Genomic DNA, 26,378 nt, shown 5'->3' with positions numbered 1-26,378 from the left:
AGAAGACTGGTAACTAGAGAGAATAAGATAAAAATTGAATATAAATAGATAGCAGTGAAAACTGACCGTTTAATAAAGAAAGATTTTTCACTGCCAACGTTTTAGTTTAACGTTGGTTTAAGGTCGCGTATTAATAAAGTTTCCTTTATTTTACGATGCAAATCAGATCTGCCATTTGCCAAAACTTGAAAATGGTCCCATTTTATGTTGTGGCCTGTTTTTACTGCGTGATCTGCAATAGCGGAAGTTTGACTGATCCCATGGAGAAGCGATGTTTCGTTTTACCAAGTAAAACTCATTGCAGTCCCAACAAGATGCCTTACGTGACCGCGCGCGCGGAGCACCATTGTTAAAGGGAACCTCCACTCATACTACAGAATAAGTTTAAACCGAAGGAAATTATGTTTACAAACAAATTTGTTCGAAATTTGATCTTGAAACAATGTTTATATCAAGAAAAGTAATTTTTAAAATCGCTTATTTTCACTTTCAAATTTCACGGGAGCAACCATCTTGAATAATTGTGACGTGTTACGGTTGCTCTATGGTTCTGACACAAAGACCTTTTGTCTCTTTTGTCCATAACAATAGCGCAACCGTAACACGTCACAATTATTCAAGATGGCTGCGCCCGCGAAATTTAAAAACAAAAATAGGCGATTCTGGAACTTATTTATTTCGGACACAAACACTTTCTTTCAAATACTTTAGACTGACTTGACTGTAACGGTTATTTACTGTGTGTTGAAGTGGAGGTTCCCTTAAAAAAAATATGGTAACCCATCGATGCAAGAAATCTTGGTTTTAAAGCCATGACGTCATCGACCGTCCGTACGTACGTATGTACGTCCACCCCTCTATGTTTGCCAATGTGGCAAGTATCATGCTAGTTTACAGCATACATCTTTGATATTGGACATCTATGTTTGATAAATTGACACCTGTCAAAACAAGGCATCAGCTGACCAGTATCACTTGACCATATCGAGGGCTCAAGCTTAGAGTTCGCCGAGGTCAGCTGTTTTGTTGAGTTGATCCCTGCCCAGGTACTGGTTTTCGATTGGATTGCAGGCTCAACCCAGGTTAACTCACCTAAACATAAACGAGGCTTCATTTTCGAACAAACAAGTGCTTTTTAAATCCGTTTGCCCAACTGGTTTTCGTTGTGCCTCGACAGTGACAAGAAAATTTTGCCCTTATGTTATAAACACGTAATCGCAACTTGTGACTTCTAGATCTCGTAAAATAAGGGGGAAATCTCACTAGCTTGTGTTTTCAAAAGTTTGTTTAAAGCACCTAAAGGTTATTTAAGTGTTGGAGCGGATCTTGTTTGAAGTTCGTCCTCTCTTGCTTGCATTGCCGTATTTTGCCGATTCTTGTTCTAAGCCAACCTGGCGTTTCAATGAAATACATCAAAATGTGAATGATCTCGTTTTCAGACATCAGTAAAGTTTTTTTATGGCTTCTAATTTTAGCGTGATTCCTATTAGCTGCTATTGACAGTTGACTCTGAAATGGCTCAGATTTTCCTTTTCCATTCGCTCGCTGAGGGTGTGCTTGTTTTCTTTTAAAAATCATGCGGTGCAAGAAAAATTCATTGCCAAACTGGTGAATTCCAAAGTAAATTTCACTCGAAAAACCGATATCGTACTCATCGTATCGTGATTCATGCGATATGGGTTTTTAGCGTAAAATTTACCGTGGAATTCACTAGTTAGGCCATGAATTTTTCTATAGAAGTATGCAAAGAAAATGATTTAATTATTAAAGTAGCAACCGGAAGCATCAAAACGCCCACAGTTCGAAACCTTTTATTTTCACTAACCCTACAGGTAGTAAAACATACTAAAACAATTATTCGCCTCAGGCTCAGGGATTATCGGTGAATATTCACCTCGACTTCGTCTCGGTGAATATTCACCGATAATCACTTCGCCTTCGGCGAATAATTATTTAAATATTACCCGGTCCGCAGTCTGGGTCCGCAGTCCGCAGTCCATGTTTTGTACTGACCGGTTTACATGACGGTCATACTGCTTTTCATTCATTTCGACAACATGTCTGAGGAAGTTAGAAACAGATCCCTTGCTTCCAAAACGACATTATCTGATCTTTCTCGGGAGGAAAAAGTAGCTGTGAATTTTGTTGATAATAAGCAACATTATAGGTGTAAATTCGGTCGTTTTTGTTTCAGTTTTTGAAGTATTTGCATTGCACGACAACGCTGTATACGTGTATACCGGACTTTGCATCTTAACTGTTTGTTTAGCGTTTGTGATTTTTATATTTTGTGCCTCACACAGGACTTTGCTCTTATCCTTTTTGTTGGGAATCATTTCATTTGCCGGGTAAGTGATAAAAAGTTTTTTTGGAATTTGTCACGAAAGAGAGGTGGCGTGACGTTATAATTTGGGCTTCCTTACATAACCATGATGGACCTTACGCGTGATGACGTCTGACTAGCTAATTTCACCACTAAGCCTCGTTTGCACTAAATTATTCACATCATTTAGACCGGCAATATTGTGTTCTTCTCTTGGTTTTCTCTTCAAGTTTGCTCCTTTGGGATCATGCTAAAGTTATTACAAGTTTGATTTTTGAATTTGAGGCTTGGTGGTGAAATGAGACGTCATCACGCATAAGGGGTACTAGTCAGCATTTCTTAGAATTTCTACTGTACAGAGTGCGAAACCGTCAAGATATAGGGAAGATATAAACAGAAAGACATAAATAATGAAATTTTACTTGGGTTAATTCATTGGGTCATGTTATTCCAGGGTATTCAGCAGTTACTGCCATTTTCATTATTCTGCAGAATCTCACCTGCAAACCCTAAGCGCCAAGCTGCATTTTGGCTTCCCATCAATCAAATTTCCGAACATAGCCGCGAAGATTGACTCCACCTCTGGAAAGTGAATAATTTTTGGAGTTTTTGTTTAGTTTACAGCTGGAATACCATGGTGATTATGATATCTTTTTAGAGATTCTTCAGTAAAAGGAGTCTTATAGATTCCATCGCTTTCCATCGGGGTGATGCTGATTGGTAGATTATGTCATGCATCAATTGATTTCGGCATCTGTGGTTTCGGGTCAACTCTCAGCTTGGCATCAGAAGTTTGATTGATGGAGACTAAAATTCACTTTGGCTGTTGGCACTTGAAGATGAGATTCTGTGGTTCCAATTATGAAAATCACAGTTAGCTTGGGGTTTCTGTATCTTAAGCTCATAGAATTAGTTTGGAAAGACTGAAAGGACTGTGAGAGGCAGACTGTTCCAAACCACAATCTATGTTAACTAATGTCTTAAGACACCCCTCCCCCCTTCCTTACACACTCACCTCTGCTAACGCCCCTTAGCAATTTTGAAGTGCAATATTTTAGTGATTTAAAATTCTGTTTGAGTTACGTTTAGCTCAGTAGTTACATATGAATGTATGGTTATTGCAACAAAACTGATACAACCAATGCATTGGGCAACACATTGGTCAACAGATGACCAACAGTCTGTCAACTGTTGGTCCACTGATGGCCGACAGATCAGTCATCAACAATCTTTGAAGTTCCCATCCAGTAAATGTGGCCATAGGGGGGGGGGGGGGGATTGGGGGGTGACTTTAGGAGTCATTGGGATATTGTACGGTTGCATTAACTACTGGTTTAATCTGAGCAGCTTAAAAAATGAACCATAAGACAATTATTTTTTCCACCTGTTTTTTCTGAAGTCATTGCTTTAACTCAATATGCCTATGGTCAGTACAGCCATTTAAATCTAATTAATGTCCTAACATAATAGTCACTCAGACAATTTTGTAAAATTAATTTAGGTTTTTGGTCAAGTCTGTGTTTGGTACAGTTACAGCACTCTACATCCTGTGTGTGGTAATGATGTATTGTTCCCCAGCAGCCATTGACATTGTTATCTTTTTAGAGTCATGTGAGTCTACAAATAATAACACTTGTTAATTTTGTGATAATATACCTTGATATTATTTTTCGTTGTCATAGTAATTGAATTTTGCTTATAGAAGTTATAAAATTATGCATAATTTATCACTTAATCATCCAAGTTTCAATATCGTTGAAAGCAAAAAAATATAAAAAATAAAATAAAAAAATTCCTGTTTTCTCTGACTGTATGGAGACATTCAAGAATGTGATCGTCCAATAGGTCTATTTTGCTAATCACACCAAAAAGCAGTTTTTTGCATCTATGATGACAAAAATATCTTGTTTAATAGATTATTTGTGTAGACAGTTCTATCAGAATCTGTTGAAAACCCACCAAAATAAAATGCAACCTCAAGCTGCCAAATCAAGGAAATTAATTGCAGATGGCAAGAACTTAAGGATGTGGTAATCATTTCTTTGAAAACGTTGCCAAGGCTTGTGTTTGACAGGGTCATTTATCATGTGTGTCATCACTTACTGGACACCAAGAATAGTGACTTGAAGCACGTTTGAAACTAGAAAGTCTGCAAATCATGGGTTGTCAGTTCTTCTGCACTATCTAAGAAATTAATGTTCGAGATTATAGCTGCTGTTAGCAGACATTGCAAAAAGAGGCTCTCACTTTTAATACAAGTATTTTGGAACTGTTATCCATGCTGGCCAGAAAAATCCCAGGTTTTAAGCGACAAGAATGCCTCAAAGTCCTGAGTTTGCAACAGATTTCTATTAAAATGCCCCTAACCCCAAAGTATTTTTTTCGCTAAAATGAATCTTTGCACCTGTTCGAGACCCATTGCGGCCATTTTTTTATTTTTCTAACAAATCCTGCCATTTTATAGGCTTCGAAAATCGTCACAATCTACTTTGCATGTATTTTACAAAGAGTTAATGCAATGTAAATCAGTATGTGACGTCAAATCAGGAATAGACCCACTCCCCTTCTGACTCGGTCATCAACAAAAGATGCTGGGGTTTTCGCAACTTTCAAAGCATATAAAATGGCAGGATTTGTTAGAAAAATGAAAAAATGGCCGCAATGCATTTCGAACAGGTGCAAAGATTCATTTTAGGGAAAAAAATATTTTGGGGTTAGGGGCACTTTAAACTTCCCAGATACTCTGTTTTCTGAGTGATAGATTTGTCTGTCTTTTTCCCTTTTCATTATTATAATGAAACTTGCAGAAACTATTAACTTTGCATGAAAGCCAGCAAAAAGGTCAATAACATTATTTTACCTCTGGTCCAAGTCCATACAAAATAATTGAAACATTTTGAGAATTTCAGAATTTCACATTTTATTTTAAATAGTTCACAATATTTGTTCATTCCATGATGGTCTTTGTCTTTTTTTTCTCCTAAAGTGAAAAATCCATTTCACAACTTGTCAGATCCTGTTTCATTTGGCTTGCCTTCAAATACTGTCAATTTTTATATCAATGGTACTGCCGGAAAATTGGGAGCATGGTAAGCTTTGTAATACAAGTAATTTTTTGTCACCATTGAATAAAATACATCACTTTATTTCATTTACTTGGATTAACATTTGCCATCTCATTTATTACTTGAAAGCAAAAGTGAACCACTTGGACAATTTTAGTACTAAGCTAAGGCAGGGGGGGGGGGGGGGGGTGTGAATTCAAAAAAAATTTTAGCCTTTTTACCAATTCTTTTTTTTTCACCCCTCCCACTGGGGACAATAAATTATGCCATAGCTCCGATGAGTCCCTGGATGGCTCTGTTGCATTGATAAGCTAGTTTTATAAATGTCATTAATTTCCTATATTGTTGGTAAAGCTATGGTCACTCTGTTCAAAGGAAGAAACACTTTAAGATTTTTTTGGTAGGTCGACTTCACGTTCCTGCATCCCTAAACCTGCCTGCAGTGTAAAGTGCAAGTTGCAGGTTAGAGTTGCAGGTCATTGTTTTGCCATAACTCGAACAACCCAAACCTTTATAAAAATACCAACCTTATAGACCTTATTCATAAATGGCGGTCACATTTATAATTCTTTTGTCCACGTGCAAATTAGCCTACCAAGCCTCATTTTAGAGCAAGAATTCTTTTCAATTCAATGTATGGTATCCTGGCTTGGTAGGCTAATTTGCACTTCGACAAAAGAATTATAAATTGGCCGCCATTTATGAATAAGGTCTATGCTTAAACATTTCCTAAAGCATAGTGTTTGGCCTAATGTTAGCATTGTTAAAAAAGTCAAGCAATGACCTGCAACCTGCCGTTTAAAATCTGCGACCTGCGGTTTACACCCTCCATCTTTTGAACCCTCATTTGCTCGTCCAAGGTTTTGTTTTTTACAAAACAAAAAAACAAGCGCAAACTTTAAAAAAAAGGAGATGATAAAAGGATTAGAAAACTGCTTCATATTCTTTTGAACTTTCATGTCATTTAAATAACTAAAGGTTACCACACATTGTTAAAGGGACATTCCAGGTAAACATGTGTCTCATATACAAGGCTCTGAAGTTGATAAACATGCACATCTCAGGGATAGAAGGCCTGTGATTCTCTACCTTCATGGCAATGCTTATACAAGGTATTGTACCAATAGATATCCAGAGATACTGACAAAAGTTAAGGTATCTGGGGCTGGTTGCTTAAAGCCTAGTTAGTGCTAACTTTTGGTTAAGATCATAGCTTCACTTGATAAGAGGTATCAAAATGTATTGGTTTCCATGGTATTTAATACCAGTTAATTAGCGCTATTAAACCATGCTTTGAGCAACCTGGGCCTGACCTTTAACTGATAAATTTAACTACTTTTGGGTGGTATTTGGTTACTCTTTTAAGAGACTGATTCTCTGTAGGAAACTTGTGGAAGAAGGGCGAAGTGATCCCCGCATGTAACAGAACAATTTAAGCAATTTATTGTTGTATCTTAAAGACACCTGAAAAATTCGGGATTACTTGTCCCTTTCATCTATAACCTGCACTTCAAATATATACTTTTAATAAAAACTGAACTACAGATATCATATTTCAGCATTTTCATTGACTCGCCCGACACAGGCTATCAGTTCATTTGCCTGCTGTACCTAATATGGTCAAGGAATGTGTCAGCAATAAAGCGAGCTGAAAACAAAAATGGCCGACAAAAGCTGTTTTAGACCAGAATTGACCAAGGCAGAAATCAATGTGAAAGAGATAATTATCCATCCTGGAGTTTTTAATAAAACAAAATTATTCTACTCAGGCTTGCTGGATATAAAATGATTATAACCAAATTGACGCTACGCGCCTCACTGGTTATCTATCATCTCATATCCAGTGCTCCCTAGTAGAATAATAATAATATTATTGTTAATTATTTCATTCATCAAGTACTTTCACTGGAATACATGAGCCCAAGAAATTGACCTGCTCCAAACTAAGTGGCTTCATAACTGAGTTGGTAGAGCATTGCACTGGCATCACATAGGTTGTGGGTTTGAATCCTGTTGAAGCCACATGAATTTTTCAAGTGTTTAAAGAGACACTTACTTAGGTTGTCCAGATAAGTGCAATCAATGATCACTTCTCCCTGTCGTCTATGACCCACACTTCAAATAATTTTATACACATTTATTTCATTTAGACTTGTAGATGTTGTGAGCCACTTGTTCTTCCATTAACTCTATTTTTCCCAAAGATTTTGAGGGACGTACTGTGTTAGTCCTTAGCTTCAAAACGAGCAAACTCAACTAAACAGTCTTAGCGAAAACTCAAGTAAACTTACAAGAACGTCACCGAAACGTTTCTTACGAGTTCGCGATATTATGTCAGCGGTATTGATCACTACTTCATAATATCACATCTCCCTTCTCATAAAAAAAGTTATTCACCATAAAGCACTCAATCAGACGATGACAGTTCAAAGTCCTAAACAACGTTCCTCAAACAAAATCTCGTAGTCGTCCTGGTCTATGAATGATTCTACCAGATCTTGTTTGCACCACAGGTGGTCCTTCCACAGGTAAAGGGGTACTACTAGCTGGCAGGTTTTCTTGGGATTCCAAATCCGACTGTGGCGATGGTTCTTTGGTCTTTACCAAGTGTCTTCTATTTCTCCTGAACATAGTTCCTTGAAGATCTACCTCGTAGGAGCGAGGTGCCACTTGTTTGACAACAGATCCCTTTTTCCACAGCTTTTCTTTGTCTGATGGCAGCGGTTTCATGCGCACTGTGTCTCCGGGTTGAAGCACAGGAAGCTCTTTTGTTCCTTTGTTGTAAAACAGTGCTTGTTTCGTCTTTCTTTCTTTGAGCTTGCCTTCAGTTCCCTCCACGATCTTTGGCTGTAACAAAGTTCCTGCTGTAGGTAACAGTGTCTTTGTATGTCGTCCAAATAATCTTTGTACTGGTGATGATCCAATACTGGGTGAAGGTGTGTTTCGCCAGTCCAAAATGGCCAAGTATGGATCTTGTCCACTTGCCTTTGCTTTGGTTAGTAACTTCTTGGCTGTCTTAACAGCATTTTCAATCTTGCCATTTGATTGTGGATAGTGTGGTGAAGACGTTTGGTGGTCAAAATGCCAGGCGGATGTAAATTCTTTGAATTCTCTGGAAGCAAACTGTGGTCCGTTGTCAGAATACAGAGTATCAGGTATGCCATGGCGTGCGAACTGATTCTTGAGAGACTTGATAACAGAGCTTGAGTTGGTACTGGATAATTGGTTCAGTTCAAAGTAATCTGACCAGTGGTCAACGATGATGAACCACTCCTTGTTGTCAAAACTGAAAAGGTCTGTTGCAACATGAGACCAAGGACGTTTAGGTGGATCATGAGGTATGAGTGGTTCTTTCTGCTGGTTTGTCTGATAAGTGTTACATGTTTCGCACTTAGAAACACAGTCCCTGATCTCTGCGGTCATGCCAGGCCAAAACAGGACATCTCTTGCTTTATTTAAACAACTTTCAATACCAAGGTGGCTTGAGTGTACTTGCGTGATCATGTGGGGCCTTAGCGCTACAGGTACTATTACTCGATTTCCTTTGAAGAGGATACCATCTTGGATGCTGAGCTCTTCTTTGAAGTCAAAATATCTCCTGATTTCTGATGGGACTTCTTCTTTTGTTTCTGGCCAACCAATCTTGATAATATGTTTCAACTGCTGAAGACCTTCGTCACGATCAGTTTTTCCTCTGAGATCAACAAGGCGTTGACTTGTGATTGGCAGAAACTCGACCATGTTGATCTCTTCAATGGATTTGATTAGATGCTCTTCCTGTTTGACTGATAAAACCTCCGACTTCAACTCTTCTGTACTCGGCTTATTGGGAAGGAATGCTCGACTGAGTGTATCAGCAATGAATAGTTCCTTTCCAGGCTTGTACACTATATTCAAGCTATACCTCTGGAGCTGTAATAACATTCTTTGGAGCCTTTTGGGGGCCGAAAGCAGAGATTTCTTGAAAATGCTCTCTAGCGGCTTGTGATCCGTCTGTACTGTAATTGGCCTACCATAAACGTACTGGTCAAAGCGTGTGCACCCGTGAACTATGCTGAGCAGCTCTTTCTCTATTTGAGCATAATTTCTTTCAGTACTGGTAAGCGCTCTTGACGAGAATGCTATAGGCTGACCCTCTTGCAGTATGACAGCACCCAGTCCAGATTCCGATGCATCGCATTGCAGTGTTACTTCTTTACTGGGGTCGAAATACTTCAACACTGGTTCTCTTGTGATCAATTGTTTCACTTGCTTCCATGATTTCTCGTGTGTATCGTTCCAGTGCCATTGCACATCTTTGTCTAATAAACGTCTCAACGGCTTCGTCACATCAGACAGGTTAGGCAGAAATTTCGCAAGATACGTAATCATTCCAAGCACCCTTTGCACGGCCTTCTTGTCTGAAGGTGTAGGCATTTCTACAATTGCCTTGACCTTACTTGGATCCGGCTTGAGGCCATCAGGGGTCAGTACATGACCGATGTAGGGCACTTCTTGCTTTCTCAACTGTAACTTCTTTGGATTCAACTTGATATTCTTCTCACGACATCTCTCCAAGAGTGCAATTAGGTTTCTGTCATGATCCTTAACTGCGTTTTCATAGGTGTCACCCTCACCAACACATAGTATGTCATCTACAATGTCTTCTATACCTTTCAGACCTTGTAGGCTTTCATGGATTCTTCGCTGGTACTCTTCTGGGGCTGATTTGATTCCAAATGGTAAGCGAAGCCAGCGATAACGCCCAAAAGGTGTATTAAACGTGGTCAAGAGTGACGACGGTTTGTCTGGCTGAACTTGCCAGAATCCATTCTTTGCATCCAAAACTGAGAAGACTTTAGCCTTACATAGCCTAGTTGCCACGTCTTCAATGGTGGGGAGAGGATAATGGGCTCTCAGCAGGGCTCTGTTTAAATCTTGTGGGTCAATACAAATTCTTAACTTCTCTGGCTTGTTTACTAGAACCAAACTAGACACCCAATTTGTAGGTTCTGTAACGGGGGTGATAACTTTCTCTCTGACTAATTTGTCCAGTTCTTCCTTTAAACGGTCTCTTAGTGCTACAGGGACTTTCCTAGGGGGGTGGACAACAGGTTTTACAGTTTCATCGAGTTCCATATGGTATGGGCCATCCATGCACCCTAATCCCTCAAAAACATCACTGTACTGTTTCAAAATTTGATCTCTGGTTAGAACAATGTGGGCAGTTTGAACCTTGTCATTTACTGCATTCACAGTTTCTGACTCTGAAATGTCACTTGCCATAACCTTGATTAAGTTCAGTTCCTGACATAACTCAGCACCCAATATAGGCCTGACATCCTCATTAGTTATAAAAAAATCTGCATCTGTACTCATCTCACCTTTGGCACATTTGAGAGTGCACTTTCCAAGTGGAGTCATAGTGGTTCCATTGTACATCTTGAGTGTTGCAGATGTTATCCTCAAATACAGATCTTTGGGATCCCCCATAATGCTTGAGAATTCTTTTAGTGATAGCAAATTACAAGTTGCTCCACAGTCCAACTGAAATGTAACATCTTTAACATTGTTTACTTTGACTGATGTAAACAACTGTTTTGGGTGTTTCTTTTCTTCCACAGCACTGACTTGATAAGTTATGACATCAATAGTATACTCTTCAAATTGACTCCCATCTGAATCTTCTTGCACATAATTCAAATTCTGATTGGCATGTAAATTACGACTGGACTGCCTTCCTCCTGTACACTTCGCAGCAAAATGGTTTCTTTTTCCACACTTGTTGCACTGTTGGCCAAATGCAGGGCACTTTGATCTGTCTGGTACATGTTTCCTGCCACAAAATTTGCAGTCGATCTGCTGAGCACTGCCGTTGGCTGATTTTTTCTTCTCTTCTTGTTTCTTTCGGAAGAAGTTTTCTTTCTTCTTCCCTACTGCATTAACCTCGTGCAAGTTTTGCATTTGTTTCAACTGGCTTTGGGTTGCTTCGGCAGCTCGTGCAAGTTCGAGAGCTTTATTCAGCGTCAAATCTGGGACTCGCAACAAACGCTCTCTCACGTTGTGATCAGCGATTCCAAACACGATGCGGTCGCGTATCAACGAATCTTTCAAATCTTGAAATTCACAAGAGTCTGCCATGTTTCGTAGAACAGTGGCATATTTATCAATGGGCTCCCCACTTTCCTGTCCACGCGAAAAGAATAAATACCTCTCGTAGATTGTATTCTTGCGAGGCTCACAGTACTGCTCAAAATGCTCTAGAACTTTATCCATTTTGACTTTGTCTGCGTCACTGTCCCACGTGAATGCATTGTAAACATCTAGGGCTTCGTCGCCAATCACAGTGAGAAAAGTTGCTACTCGAATGGGATCTTCTTTTCTGGCTATTCCGATAGCTAGCTCATAGTTACTCCACTTTTGCTTAAATCTTTTCCAATTTTGAGATACATTTCCACTTGAAAGCTGCAGATGATCCGGTGGGTTTAACAGACGCCCGGCCGCCATTTTACACCACGCGGTTTCGATTTATGCGAACAGCAACGAACCAAGGTTTTCACAATACAAATATTTCACAAATACGGTCGGCAAACAGCGTCATCCACTAACTTCTGACACCGTGTGTTAGTCCTTAGCTTCAAAACGAGCAAACTCAACTAAACAGTCTTAGCGAAAACTCAAGTAAACTTACAAGAACGTCACCGAAACGTTTCTTACGAGTTCGCGATATTATGTCAGCGGTATTGATCACTACTTCATAATATCACACGTACGTTACCAGAAACCCATAAGGGTTGAAACGTGTAACGCGCGTTCACAGCTTCCGAATATTCAGTGCGAACTTATTGGTTGAATGTTTCAGTGCTGAGTACCATATTTGGAAACCCCTCGCTCTTGTTGTTCCAAATATGGTACTTAGCAAATTGAATATTCAGAAGCTTGTTTCCCAGCACACAAGGGGCCGTTACACGTTTCAACTCTTCTGGGTTTCTGACGGTACTAAACAACGAAACACCGAAACAGGGAAACGAAGCGCCAAAACACCATGTATGAGCCCACCATACATTGAATACTAATTAACTGACAAAAGTTGATTTGAGTTTTAATTAACAATTTTTTAGGCCTAATTAGGCCCAAAAAGTTAATGCTCCCAATCTAAGTCTGAATCTGAATCCTAATCTTAATATCAATGAATTAGGAGCAACAATGTCTTGGGCCTACCCGGAAATTAGGCCTAAAATGATATTTAATCTCAAATCCAACCTTTGTCGGTTATTATTCAATGTATGGTGGGGTCATACATGGTGTTTTAGTGTTTTGTTTTGCTGTTTCATGGTTAAGTTATGCCTAGTTTTGAGATAGGATGACAGCGTTGTTGAGATTAGAAAGTGATAATAATCATCATGATACATGATAAAAATAGAGGTATCTAGGATTTCAAGACAAGTGTAAAGTAATGGAAAGAGGCAAACTGTATTCTATTTTGAAGACCAGAACTAGAAGAGGAGAGTAATGGAACCTCGTGTTTGGTGTTAGTGTATTGGTTCAGTCAGAGCTGACAAAGTACCATAGTTGAGGATTGACATTAGAAAAGGAGCTAATGATTAAGCAAGCAGACATTTCATTATGCACATAGCAATATTATCAGTTAATTGCAATCATGGATTTGTACCTCTTGGAGAAGCTTTATCTAACCTTCAACAAACCCAGCCTTTGTTTTAACAATGTCTTACTTTGTTGTTCTTGTTGTTTTTTGTTCGCAGAGGTGGAGGTCATAGAGTAGAACTTTACAAGGTTTGTAGTGTTATCTGCCCTTGATTTTGCCGTGTGTCTTCATAAATAAGATGACTGCATGACAAACTTGCTCAGTAGGAGGGATTTAAATGTGACCTGCTAATGCATATAGACTTCCAACTCGTGTTTTATGTATCGCCTAAACATTTCAGCTGAGGCCAAAGAAGAAACATTGTGTCAGTAGAGCTGGGCCTTCTATTTAAAGCCCACATCAGCCTAAAATGCATCACAGGTTTTGTTTTACACAAAAGAAATAGAAGCATCAACATACAGCAAATTAGATAGAAAGGACAATGGGGCATTTTTAACAGATAACTGTAAAGTTGGGCCTGTCAGCTAGTACATGTACGTATAAGAGTGAATTAGTTTTAGTTAGGTTGCAAGTAAAATGAATTTAGCAAAAAACATGATTATTTTATGTTTCATTTTCAGCGTTTGAATTCTTTGGGATATCATGTTGTCACCATTGACTATCGTGGTGAGTTTTTGTAATCATCTTTTAACATTGCTTTGGTAGGCATAATGCTGTCTGGACTAGGGGTCAGTTTTCACGCTCATCCTCTCTTAATAAGGAGCAGGGCTTGAGCAGTGACACCGTGGCACTTGCCAGGGTGTAGATTTTGTATTTCTTCCGTTATTAGCATCATCATATCTTTATGTGCCCTCAGACTGTAGAGTACAGTAGCTTGGTGTAGCTAGTATCTCTGAGCATTTACCCTCCTAACCATAATATACCACAGAGGACAGACCACAACACTGGGAACTCCACGCCCTATTCTTTGGGAATGGTGTGTGGGTTCTTTTATGCCCAACATGGTTACGAGACACGGCCTATAGAGTATGTGCACGGCGGCCATATTGGAGGACCGAAACAAAAGAATGATATTCCTTTGGGGAATAAATGTTATTTTTATGCAAATATCTTTAATTGTTTTGGTCCTCCAACATGGCTGCCGTTCATATACTCTATAGTTTATCGTCCTTTTCCCAGAAGACAAGAGGGTGTAACCATTTGCAGATATCACATTACAAATGCAGCATGTTCGAATTCTTCTCAGTTATTTGAAGACACTGAGTGTTGGTCTGGCTGAAGTTTTGATCCCGCGGCCTCCCACGCAGTAGTCCAATCGGCGATAAGCCCAATCTGTTAAAAATGTGAAACTTGTCTTCCATTCAACAAAATACTGGTAGGCTTGGTGGAGTGCTCAAGGCAGGCAAATTCATACATTGAATTTATAGTCATCAGATAACATTGACATTACGGCAATCCTGTCACATGCCAGTAGTCACTCAAAGGCCATCCTTTTTGTCTCCTTAGAAGCATGCTTAATAACCACTCCGCACCCTGGTTAGGTGGTTCCTGTGCATAGCGGCATTTTTGGGTCGAGTTTTATTGGTTCTCCTCGAGATTTTCCTCTAGGTTTCCACTTTTGGCCTGTCATCGGAAACCAATGCTAAGTTTCATTTGTTTGGATTGGATTGGATACGCAGGCTTCCCAATTTATCGCGCTTGAGCATTAACAACAACAACACAACAACATCAGTGTATCGCTTGTCAACTTCTCAATGGACTACTGCAAATACTGATCATCAGTAATAGTTGTCACCAATAGATGATAAGAGAAGGGATACTTGAATTACAATGTGTGGGATCCACAAGCATGCACAGATTCTGAAGGAAAATATAAGGCACAGTCACATTTCATTTTTAGTGGAAAAACTTGTAACTTAGCAGTACTTAATTAGAGGGCAGCACAGGACAAAAGCGAAAGGTTTACAGCGAGTGAATGAGAATTGCAAAGCACACTCGTCACAGGGCTTTGCTTTGTTTCTAACAAGCCCGTTTATTGTACACATTAGGATTTGGTGACTCCGAAGGAAAACCCTCTGAAAGTGGTATGTATTTAAGAAAAGCCCTGTAAGTGACCATTTTAAAATTCTGGTTAAAATGTTAAATTTCAAGCAATAAACAATAATGGGCCATTTGCAGGTGGCGATCACATGGTACAAAAACGTTGTGCAGAGGGTCATCTAAAACAAAGCGGCACTAACTGGAAAAGGCCTATACTGTTGCAAGTCTTACACTTCTGACAAAAAATTTAGGCAAATAATGAAGACATTCAGGCACAAAAACAATAATTACGCTTGCCCCTTTTAAATTGAATTGTCTCCATTTTTTGTGTGACAGGCGGTAACGTCATGGAGTGGAAAAATTCAGTGGCTGTTTGTTGCTCGGAATTGGCTTGTGATGTAACTAAAATACGAAGAAATCTCATTGAAACTCTTGAATAAATTTATACGCTCAAAAGGATACGATACGATACAATACTTAATTGACCATTCCCAATAGTGGAGGGGCTTGTCATAGCCAATCAAGCACTTTGTCGTAGGCAAACCAGCTGGCTATTTACAAGCGCAGCTGAGAAGTCGAATCAGGGACTACAAGGAACAAAGTCAATAAGTGGTCAGAAGGGGCCTCTTCAATCGTAGCCGGCGTAGCTTAGGTAAGGACGTTTTTGAGACGCGGCCGTCGGCCGGAAGTGAGCTGTTTTCCCTTTAAACCTGTCTTCACGCAATCACATTAAAATTACTAAGTATCTTTTTTCCATTAGAGAGGATTAGTTTAAAAATCTTGGAGACACTACTGTCCTTTGCATGTGAATTGTTCTCTTCCGGTTGCCGTCCGCGTCTCAAAAGTGAACTTAAGCAACGACAACGGCGACGGCAACGACCAATGTTGTTTTTGAGCAACTATCACACCCTTGTCATATTAAAAGGGTTGACATGTTTACGAAGTGATAACAATGACGCGAATTTCTCGGTGCCGTCGCCGTCGTCGTTGCTTAAGTTCCCTAAAAACTTCTCGGCGCGGCGCGAGAGGCAAAACAAGCGGCCAAGCCGCGCGGGGAATGGGGACGGACGCTGTATTTCACAGCGCCTCTCCCCATTTTTCGCGCGGCTCGTAAATTTGCCTCTCGCGCCGATAATACCGCCAGCTGCGTAGTCTACGTCACCTCAATCGTCACTCAACAGTCCGTTTTAGGCAGACGGAATGGAGGCTAATCTTTTTTTAAACTGAAACTCTCTAATGAGGCTCTTTTGTCTGCACAGGAGTGATAGAGGATGGTCTTACAGCAATGAAGTGGATTAGATCACACAGTTCTAATGCCCCAGTGTACATTTGGGGTCACTCCCTGGGATCAGGGTAAGAAACGGACCAGCTTCCATTTGAATGCCGCAAAAACAAAACGATCACTCTGACAAATCAGAACAACCGGGGACAACCAAGTCTGCACGTCACGACCAGCAATGATTCACGCTTCTTTCCACGTCAGCGGCAAGTCTTACGTAATTGCGCTGTTTGAGCCTGTTGTGATTGGTCGGTTCCGATTTTCGACACGTATATGTATGTCAAGGCCTCTGCCAAAGGCTTCCCTGCAAAGGGATAGTTTCCGCACTGTAGCCGCGGGAAAATTGGAGCGAGGAGCTGAGAACTCGCCTCAGTTTTTCAGAAGCCAGACTCTCCGCACAAATATATGTATTTCTTTTTTTCGCACCAGAACGCTTGCTATCACACCGAAGTAGCGATCAGTTATAACTTCAGTGAAGAGTCAACACAAAGTAACATAATTGCTGCCCCATACTGCGCTCTTGTTATGATCCGTACAGACAATTCCCTCTTTGTCTGAGCATAAACTTTCATAAGCAAGCCATTCTTCTCGAAGCTGCCTTACCAAAATACTCCTAGTCGCTTCATGCTACAAAAACTTGTGTCCACTTGTGTCCATCCATTCACCTCTTTTCCTTTTGCTATATAGTTTTAAGTGGTTATTGCAATGTTTCATTCTACTATGTGGGCATTTTGCCGGCTTTCGTGAAATTACAACATTTTGCGTGTCATGGTCATAGTGACAGTCTGTACAAGTTTAGTTTGTCGGATTTTTTCGTTGATATTGAGCAACGTTGATGAGATGGTATCAATAATCTTGAAATGCACACGACAGTGCAAAGTTATGTGGAAGTAGAGTTTCCCCCGACTTAGATCTTACTCTAGACTGCAAAACAGTCGTATTTTTTTGCAAACGCAAGCGACCCGGTAAAATAATATGCAAACGAAAGGTCTGGAGCGAGTGTAGAAACGACAAGGGAGGACACATCCTACATTTTCTACATGTACAGAAAAAAACAAACGCCTGTCCTTTCCAAAACTCCACTGAATCGAACGTACGAAACTTCGCGCCTTCTGAATAGCGAAGAGAAAACGTCTGAACATGACAACACAACTAATTTCCCGCGAAAAAAAGGCATACAAATTTAAGATGTGGTCGGAGCTGTCAAACAATTTCTGACACCTTAGTGACATTATTCGAACCCCTGCTTAGAACAAATTCGTTGTATCAAACGCCGACAGTCGGTTTCTCGCCTGACACGCCCTACGGGCGTGTGAGGCTCGCGCGCCTCACAAGGGAGGATCACGCTTACGGCACTTCGCGCCTTCCGAAAATGGAAGAAAACGACTGTTTTGCAGTCTAATCTTACTCAAACTCCCTCGCACTATTGACTCGTAGAAAACTTGAACTTGTTTCACATGTTACAATAACATACTTTCAATATTTAAAACTAAATCGGCATTGGATAATGCAATTCTAGAGTTTTGATTGACTTAAGCTTCATGGTATATGAAGTATTATACCATGCTTTACAAATATCCGTAACTGTACGCATGAAAGTTTTTTTTTGTTTTTGCAAAATAAGGAGGGAAGATTTATCCATAATTTGTGGGTGTTTTTAATAAGACATTTATTCCACTCGCGCTTGTTGGATATGAGATGATAATCAACTCAGCGATTCGCGCTTCGTTACGTATCTGTCATCTCATATCCAACAAGCGCGAGTGGAATAGTCGTTTAGTATTGTAATTCTTATGTTATAGCTAAAGTGACAATTAATTTTGCGACAGGGTTGGCGGTGCAGTGGCAAGAATATTGTGCAATGAAGGTTTGTACTCCCGATCTCTTATTACGCCTCGGCAAAGTCCAAGTTTTTGCAATCATGGTTATAGAAATGTGAATTTTCTTGTGCCAAACTGCGCACGAAACATTTATGAAAGACCTGAAGTGATTACAACAGCATTGCTAAGAATTCGTCGTTATCTTAGTCCCAAGAGTAAAAAACCTTTCCCTAGGTAATATTTGCCTCATTTAATACCAACTACTAACAGAAATTTTGCTGTCGGTTAGGTTCTTCTCCCACGGGGCTCATTCTTGAAGCACCTTTTAATAATCTTCGGGAAGCAGCAAAACATTTTCCCTTGACATTGGTGAGCAACTTAAAGCGTACATTTTTTCCGTAGCCGGCCCGTGTTAGCGCAATTTTTTTTGCGGAATGACTTTTTTGGAATGGTATTGGTCCGCACCTAAGAATCCCTTAAATGCCCACGTTCGCCAAACAGCCTGAGGAATTGCGTGTCGAAGGAACAATTGTCAATCCCACCATAGCTGAAATTCATCCAATCCGATCGCTACGATAAGCAATGCAAATTTCCATATAACAAAAACACACGGTCGAAAAGCCAGTCGCTTTAATGTGGACCTTTAACCTTTCCAAAAATGAAATTTTGAATGGTGTCCTAAAAAAAGTAACCAGTTGACTCATGTTGCCCACCAAGCCACCAAATTAGTGAATAATTCATCTTTATTCTAAAGCGGTGATCAACGCTTTTAAACCCCAATCGTCAGATTTTTGTAACCCTTAATGCTGCAGAAGGTACAAAGGGACAGGGATATAGCCATTGCGTCAATGAAAATTAGTTCTAAGGGAGAGGTGATCCTCGCATTTATCTGGACAATAGAGCGGTTTTCAAATGAGTGTCGTAAAACCAAAACCAACGTAATTACTTTGGCCAATCAAAAAGGACGGAGACAATCCTGTAAACCAATCAAAACTCGAAGTAATTACACGTAGCCGACACAAAAAAGCGCGGGAAAATGTGCACGCGCGAGCCACGATTGGTTTTGGTTTCTCTTCTGATTGGTTGAAAAAGTGGCGCGAGAAATTTCAACCAATCACTGAGTGAAGTAATGCAAAAACAAAGCAATTCGCTAATTACTTTAGAGACTCAATTGAAAACCGCTCTATAAGCAATTGTCTCTTGTAGACACCTGAAAAATTCAGGTGGCATCAACGGGTTTCGAACCCATGACGTCTGCGATGCCGGTGCAATGCTCTACCAACTGAGCTATGATGGCCACTCACTTGGGAGATGGTCAATTTGTTGGGCTCATGTGTTCCCGTGAAAGGACTCGATGAATGAAATAAATGTATCGATGTGGTCACTTCACTTGTGATGTAGATGGCGACGTTTCGACTGCATACTGCTAGTCTTCATCAGGCGATGAGGTGGACTGGTTACGCGTCACCTTTTTAAGCAGGATTTAAGCGCTTCCGCTGTGAAGCGCTTTGGAACGAAGTAAACTTTATTGATCGTGATTCTCATTGGTACACACGCAGGGTCAAAGAGGCGATTCACATAAGACTTCACCCTAACAACATCAACAGGATAGTGGAATAGAAATTCCGGAAGCATGGATGCCCACGATCAAGAAAGGCAACAACAGGAGAACCGTACGACAGCGGACTGCCGAAGGAACAACGCACCGAAACAGCGAGGATCGAAATGCACCAATCACAGCGGAGCATCCTGCCTGAAAAGGTGACGCGTAACAAGTCGACCTCATCGCCTGATGAAGACTAGCAGAATGCAGTCGAAACGTCGCGATCTACATCACAAGTTACCACATCGTGAGACAAACGAGAATACTTTATTATTATTGTACTTCACCACGATAAATAACAGCAACCTTTTTTACGACATTAAATGTATATATTTGAAGTGGGGGTTCTCCCTTTCATCTTTTCTTATGAACGTGGCTTTATTCTTGTTTCTGCTTCCTTAGCCTTTCAGGTACCTTCCATATTACAATGAAACTGTTCTAGATAAATTGGAAGATTTATTTCGCACCGATAGGAGGTAAGTTGTGTTTAACAGTGTTTCTTAGTTGACAAGACGCCCAATGGAAGCATTCACGTGGAATGCTAATAGTTTGCGGCGGTGTCCGTCTCCAAAGAGATAAAAGGGAGCTTAAGGACGTCCGTTTTTTACACGCGGACGTTAACCGGAAGAAAAAATATCGCGTGCCAGGACAGAGGTGTCTCCGAGATTTTTATACTAATCAACTGTAATCGAGAAATGATACTTTGCAATGTAAACAGCCCACTTCCGGTTGCCGTCCGCGTCTCAAAAACGTGCGTGCTTAAGCTCCCTAATAGGGAGCTTTAGCAACGACGACGACGACGGCAACGAGAACATCTCAAAACATAAATTCCCATCACTGTAATCACTTCGAGACTATTCCAAGCTTTTTAACAGGACAATGGTGTGGCAGTCCCTCAAGAATGAAACCGTTATGAGTCAAGTTTAATTTAGGGGAGAATATGAAAATTTATCCTCAAGTGCTGACGTCCTTTATAAAACCTCGAATTTGGCTATTTCACGTTGTTTTGCTGACGACGGCAAAGAAATGAACAAAAGTGAAAAACTCACGTGCAGGGCGTGCAAAGCTATTTTTTTTGCCCACTAAATATGCAAATTTGTGACGTCCTCGTTGCCGTCGCCGTTGTCTTTACTAAAGCTCTCTAATGATTTGCATTTGGCGCATGAACCGCGTCCTCGACCCAGTTCTGCGCGTCCAGCCATGCCGTTCGTGAATCAAGAACGTCTGGTGCTAAGTTCCCTGATAGGAAATAGGGAGCTTACGAAACGAGGACGACGACGGCTACGAGGACTTCATGCAAAAATACGAGTTCGCGTTATTCATATCACTACGAAACTATTTCATGTCGTTGCTCGTTAAAAATGTGTGGTAACTGTTGAGGAATTAAACTGGTATGAGTGGGTTGGAAGCGTAGAGAGAGAGAGCTGAAAATTCATCGTCATGTGCTAACGTCCTCCACAGAACCTTGAATTTGGTCATTTCACGTCGTCATTTAGGAGATGACGGCAAAGAAATGTACCAAAATGTAACACGCACGTGCAGAGGGTGCAGAGCCATTGTTTTTGCTCACTAAAACCTATTGTTTTGTAGCGTCGTCGTATCCGTCGGCGTCGTCGTTTTTTAAGCTCCCTAATGATATGCGACGACGACGTCAACGACCTCAACGAAAACGTGGGCGCCGGTGTTGGGTTAAAATATCGAATGAAAGGTTCGCATACATCTGTGTACGTTCAAATTTCAAATTTGGTGATTTCATGTCGTTGTTATGCCGAGTATCGCAAAAATACATGCAAAAAAAAAAACAATGCAAGGATCAAATTTGAGGTCGTCCATACCGTTCATGCCAATTTATTTGTAACGATTCCCGAAGGCTTCGCTTATATGGAGAAAAGTTTAATCCCTTAAGAGTGACACCATCTCAGCCGAGTTAGCGACCGAGTCAAGGGGTGGTCGTGTTAGACTGGGAGGAGCTGCGTGAGTAGTAGGTGGTGGGTGGCACGTTTCCTACTACTAGCTTCTATTTAACCCACAACCGAATGGACTCAGACCAAAGTGTGACTGAACATGGCAAGAAGTGGACTCTTCTTCTAGACTTGTCCTACCGTGGAAAGAGGGTAACCCTGCAGTCATGCAGGAGCCCCATTATCCGGAGCTTCCATCTGTATTGTACGCTTGGGTCAACCCTGTTCCGTATCTTTCTATTTTTAGAACTAGTATATTTTGACGTATGTGACTGAGAACATACGTGAAGTGGTTTACATATGTCACATACTTATGTGACGTAATGAATGGCTGACCATAGGTCTCTTATGATTGGCTATTGCGAAAACACCCACTAAAGCCCCCCTGCGAGGTTCTTCTAAAAATAGAAAGATACGGGAAATGGTTGACTCAGGGGGTTAATTGGGCTGCTGGTTTATGGTATAGGATTTGTATATCACACATAACACAAAGTCCCATGGCGGTTTTCAATTCTTTCTATTGGGTGAGATTAGACGTCACTTTGTAAAGACGCCTCTGGCAGCCGCTACCAGTCCATATTTGATCTCAGTCACCCACCCAACCCACGAATGAACGTGAAAGGAGGACAGACCACGACACCGGGGATCTCCCCCCGGGCTTACGGTTTATAGTCCTTATCCGAGAAGACATGAAAGTCTAAACATTTGCGGATGTAATTACGAAGGCAGAACTTTCTCCTTAGTTATTTTAAGACTCTGAGTTTTGGTCCGGCAACGCATCTGGGCGAGCCAACTTTTTGTTCCTCATGTAAACGATTAGCTTCGTTTTCAAAGGAAATTTATGAGACGTGGACTCGGCCAAGGTAGCGTTTCCTCATTTGAACAGGGCCTAACTGCCACTTGACCATCTTGTTTTAGGTTAGCGGATGTGTATTGTCCAATACTGATCTTGCACGACCGGGCCGATTTCACTTTGCCAATTGAACTAGGAAGAAAGGTAATGGACTGAGTGGTTACTTCAATTTCTAAAGAACTTGCGGTGCTGCGTCTGTGGGAGAGCAGAATACGATAATTTGATTTAATTGAGCGAGTTGGTAAAGGTCGCAGGAAGCCGATAGAGCACTCAAGAAGTAGAGAAAACACTCGACTACGTCTCGTATTTCCCCTATACACTTCTTTGGTGCTCTATTCCGCTTCCTGTGTGCTTTACAACGAGAGTGTCTAATCGACGTGGGTGGGTGGGTCGTGGGTCGTGGGTCGTGGGTCGTGGGTCCGAGATCCTCCATGTATACACGTCATGTATACATACTTTTAGCCCTAAACGCTAACGCTAACCCTAACTCTTAGGGCAACTGCAAAAATTTGGACCGACTGAGCACTGAGGGAGCTAATATATATCTTTTTTTTTTTCTTCAAACCCACGACCCACGACCCACGACCCACGACCCACGGACCCACGCGATTTAGCCTCACCCCTTTACAACAGAGCAGATCACAGACGAGGCTTCTCTATTTGTTAATTATCAACTCAATCGATATTATCAGATTCCCTTAATCCTAGAAGTACGGTGATACTAGAAGACGGGCGGATCATTTTAGTGCTTCAATAGCCTGCGAGCAAGCTCTCTAACGAGGTGGGTGGGTTTTCTGTAATGAGACATGTGAAATGTTGTTGCTGACCTTTGCGCTCGGATCTTAGTGCTAGGATCTTGTTTCCTTCCCAATAAAGTAATCGAAACCAATATCATTGTGGTACACTGAGCTTTCATGCGAGTGATCAGGTTGTCTAGTGTGGTTGGTAAGTAAGAAATATTCTCTAATCTCCTGTTCTTAATTCCATTCCCTACATTTCAGTTGTACGAAAGTGTCAAAAATTCAAGGCGACCTTACGCAGATCCCGTGAAATTTGTTGAACTCGACGGAAATCACGGCCACAAGTATATTTGCGAATCAGAGAGGCTTCCAGGAATCTTAAGGTATTGTACTGAAGATGTCTTAAGTGTATCCCACTTCGCCTTCATTACTCGCGCCTTCCAATGAGGGAACTTAAGATCTTTGACGACAACTTCTTCGAAAACGTTATTTTAAAGTATAAATTACGTTTTCAAACTTTTTTTGTACCGTATTTATTCGATTAAGCGCCGTGGGCGCTTAATCGAGGCTGGGCGCTTATCATAAATTTTCCTTCATTCAGGGTCGGCGCCTATTCGACGTTAGACGCTAAATCGAATACCGTATTTAGCGCCACCCTCGAATAAGCGACGCACTTGGGGCGCGAAAATCTATGCGAAAATTAAATAAGCGCCGCAGCGCTTATTCGAGTAAATACAGTAAATACGGTATGTGGTCAGAATAATTTTTTTTCTTTTCCTTGTTCCTAGCTAAGTTCTCTCTCTCCTCTGTGTTTTCCTATTCAGAGACTTCATCAAGACAGTGTAATTTACGTGTGGCATCTCGTGTCTTCGTAATTGGAGAGAAATGTTGACAACGTTGAGGATAACAAGAGTGGGCTGTGATACTTCGACCGAACTGTGTTGTGGAATGAAAATACATTGAGTAAGACCCTAGCCCCCGTGATTCCCTAGAAAGGCCAGGTCACTGAGTAATCAGGTTTGACACCAGTACAAAGTAAAAAAAATGAAACAGTAGCTTATTATTTTGATGTTACTGAGAGCGGGGACACATTTTCTTTCCCTAACGTGCAGTTCTTACGGATCTATCATTCAAATTTTTTTATTTGATTAATTTTATTTTCACCAAATAATACAGTGATACATGAAACATAAGTAAAACTGCTAACACATTAAACGAGACGTCTAACGTCTAATGAAAACCTTATGATAGTGCTGTTTATTTCATCAAGAAAGGGAATGGAAGGAGATGGGAGGGACCTTGAGAAAAAATGGGAGGGGACTGGGGAAAGGAAAGGTCCCACTTATTCTCTACTTCTCAATTAACGATTGTCGTTATTTCCTCATTTGCTCTGAATTTACTTAATTTAGAAGACTGAAAGTTTGATATGGATTATGTGAAATGGATTTTTTTTTTAATATCACCCAAGTGTACGGACACAGGACTCGAACTTGGTAGTTTATGGATTAACCCGTCACACAGCCACTGGACCATCACACCGCTAGCACCCTGCGAGCAGAGCCTCCTTTTGTCTTTTTCTTTGCTGAGGAGGAGAAAAGTAGGCTCTGCCCGAATCGCGTCAACTCTTTGAAGCCGCCGCAACCCGAACTTCTGGACTAGTCAATCTTGTTTTCTCTCGTCAAACCGGTTTTTCCAGTGCGAGCGTCCGTTTAGTGACAAAACCGATGGTTATAATTGAGCCCGCTGTACCATGAAAAACCAAGATGGCGGCGAGATCTGGCATATTAGGCTTGGGTTCGAGACTGTATCCTGGCAACATGCAGCGCATATTCAATAAAGATCTTACTCGATTCAAGCAGAGCCTTTCTCGAGAACGCCAAAACCGAGCAAGCAAAAGAAAGCCTCTGCTAGCAGGGTGCACCGCTAGTTGCGTAGAGTCAATATTTTAAAAAATATTTGATAATGCCGTTTTATCACTCGGAAGCAAACAATATTAAACTCTTCAAAAGGTCGGTTATAAGATTTCACGACAAAGCGAAACATTTCAGTTAAAAATCAAAGCTTAGGCCTATTTGATCTCAATAGACCGTCTCTTCTCCAAAATGGCGGCCGAAAATTCAAATAAGTTAAAATTGAAAACTAATACCAGAAATAGAAAGAGCACTTTTACTTTAGTAACCCTGAAAAATGTCAGCGTATTAGGTGTTATATCAGGTGAGAAATTGTAAGTTGAAATTTGACAAATTTACAGGCGTTTGTATGACTGGGGGTATGGCGAATACCCCCAGTCATACTAACGTTCCACGATGAAACAAGGACATAGTTTTGGTTCAATACCGGGCTAACGTCGCAAATTACTTCGCCTGGCTGTTTTTGAAAGTGCTACTATGACCAAAACTATGTTAACTAAACTTAAGTGACCCAAGTTTTAAGCCTTGATTTCCAAAAGACACCTGTTTATTTTAACTGGAATTTTCCAATTTAATGGTCCGCCATTACTAACTTTAACATCTCGAGAGAGCTGGATCGAGGAGAAAATGACGCCAAAGACTCAATAGTTAAAACATGCAATGCGTGTGTACGCGGATGAATTAATATGCAGCACGGGAGTTTCGGGCTTTCAGACTTTTAAACTGGTGTTTTGCATGTATAATAAGCTGCGTTTACACGCTCAAATACATTTTGAGCTTGTGATTAAATGACGTCACTTTTCTCTAGTTCCAACCCTCTGAGGTCCAATCGGTCAGTTTTGAACGTGAGTAATGGCGGACCATGAAATCAATCCAAAACTTACACTCAAAATAAACAGCCTTTGAACAAAAATCAAAGCTCAAAATTTTGCCAGTCAAGTTTTAAGCAATCACACTTTCAAACTCTGAAGAAAAAAAGGAAGTTACCTTTTTATCGTGGAAGCACTAAGCACTACTTCATTCTTTGGTTGCACTCACGTGATTAGACGGCGGCCATGTTGGTACCAAAACAATAGAAACAATGTTGCTCAAGATTTGCATAATAATATAATCAAATTCCCAAAAGACTTTTTCTCTATTTTTCTTTCCACCAACATACACCTTATTCCAAAATGGCCTCCATTTAAATATTCTTTTGT

At 40.6% G+C, this 26,378-nt stretch overlaps 1 protein-coding gene and 1 non-coding gene across 3 annotated transcripts; one reads left to right on the top strand and one right to left on the bottom strand.

The window, feature by feature from the left end:
* Positions 1-1,984: 1,984 nt before the first annotated feature.
* LOC137979960 (lysophosphatidylserine lipase ABHD12-like) lies at positions 1,985-24,514 on the top strand. Of its 2 annotated transcripts, none has more exons than XM_068827284.1 (15): positions 1,985-2,167; positions 2,304-2,348; positions 3,825-3,934; positions 5,310-5,412; positions 6,387-6,500; positions 13,131-13,161; positions 13,594-13,639; positions 15,022-15,057; positions 16,273-16,366; positions 18,122-18,159; positions 18,402-18,481; positions 20,118-20,191; positions 22,595-22,673; positions 23,531-23,652; positions 24,094-24,514. In XM_068827284.1, the coding sequence occupies exons 1-15, from the start codon at positions 2,022-2,024 to the stop codon at positions 24,113-24,115; spliced, it is 1,140 nt and encodes a 379-aa protein (XP_068683385.1). In that variant the 5' UTR covers positions 1,985-2,021; the 3' UTR covers positions 24,116-24,514. The 2 variants fall into 2 exon arrangements, with proteins under 2 accessions (XP_068683385.1, XP_068683386.1); XM_068827285.1 differs by having other exon boundaries at positions 2,021-2,129.
* Trnaa-ggc (transfer RNA alanine (anticodon GGC)) lies at positions 19,337-19,410 on the bottom strand. The gene has a single exon. It is a non-coding gene; the product is annotated as a tRNA-Ala (tRNA).
* Positions 24,515-26,378: the final 1,864 nt, after the last annotated feature.

The sequence above is a fragment of the Montipora foliosa genome, chromosome 12 (genome assembly GCF_036669935.1).
Source record: "Montipora foliosa isolate CH-2021 chromosome 12, ASM3666993v2, whole genome shotgun sequence".
Taxonomy (NCBI): domain Eukaryota; kingdom Metazoa; phylum Cnidaria; class Anthozoa; order Scleractinia; family Acroporidae; genus Montipora; species Montipora foliosa.
Note: the sequence above shows the minus strand (reverse complement) of the source record. Positions and strands in the feature narration are given on the sequence as shown.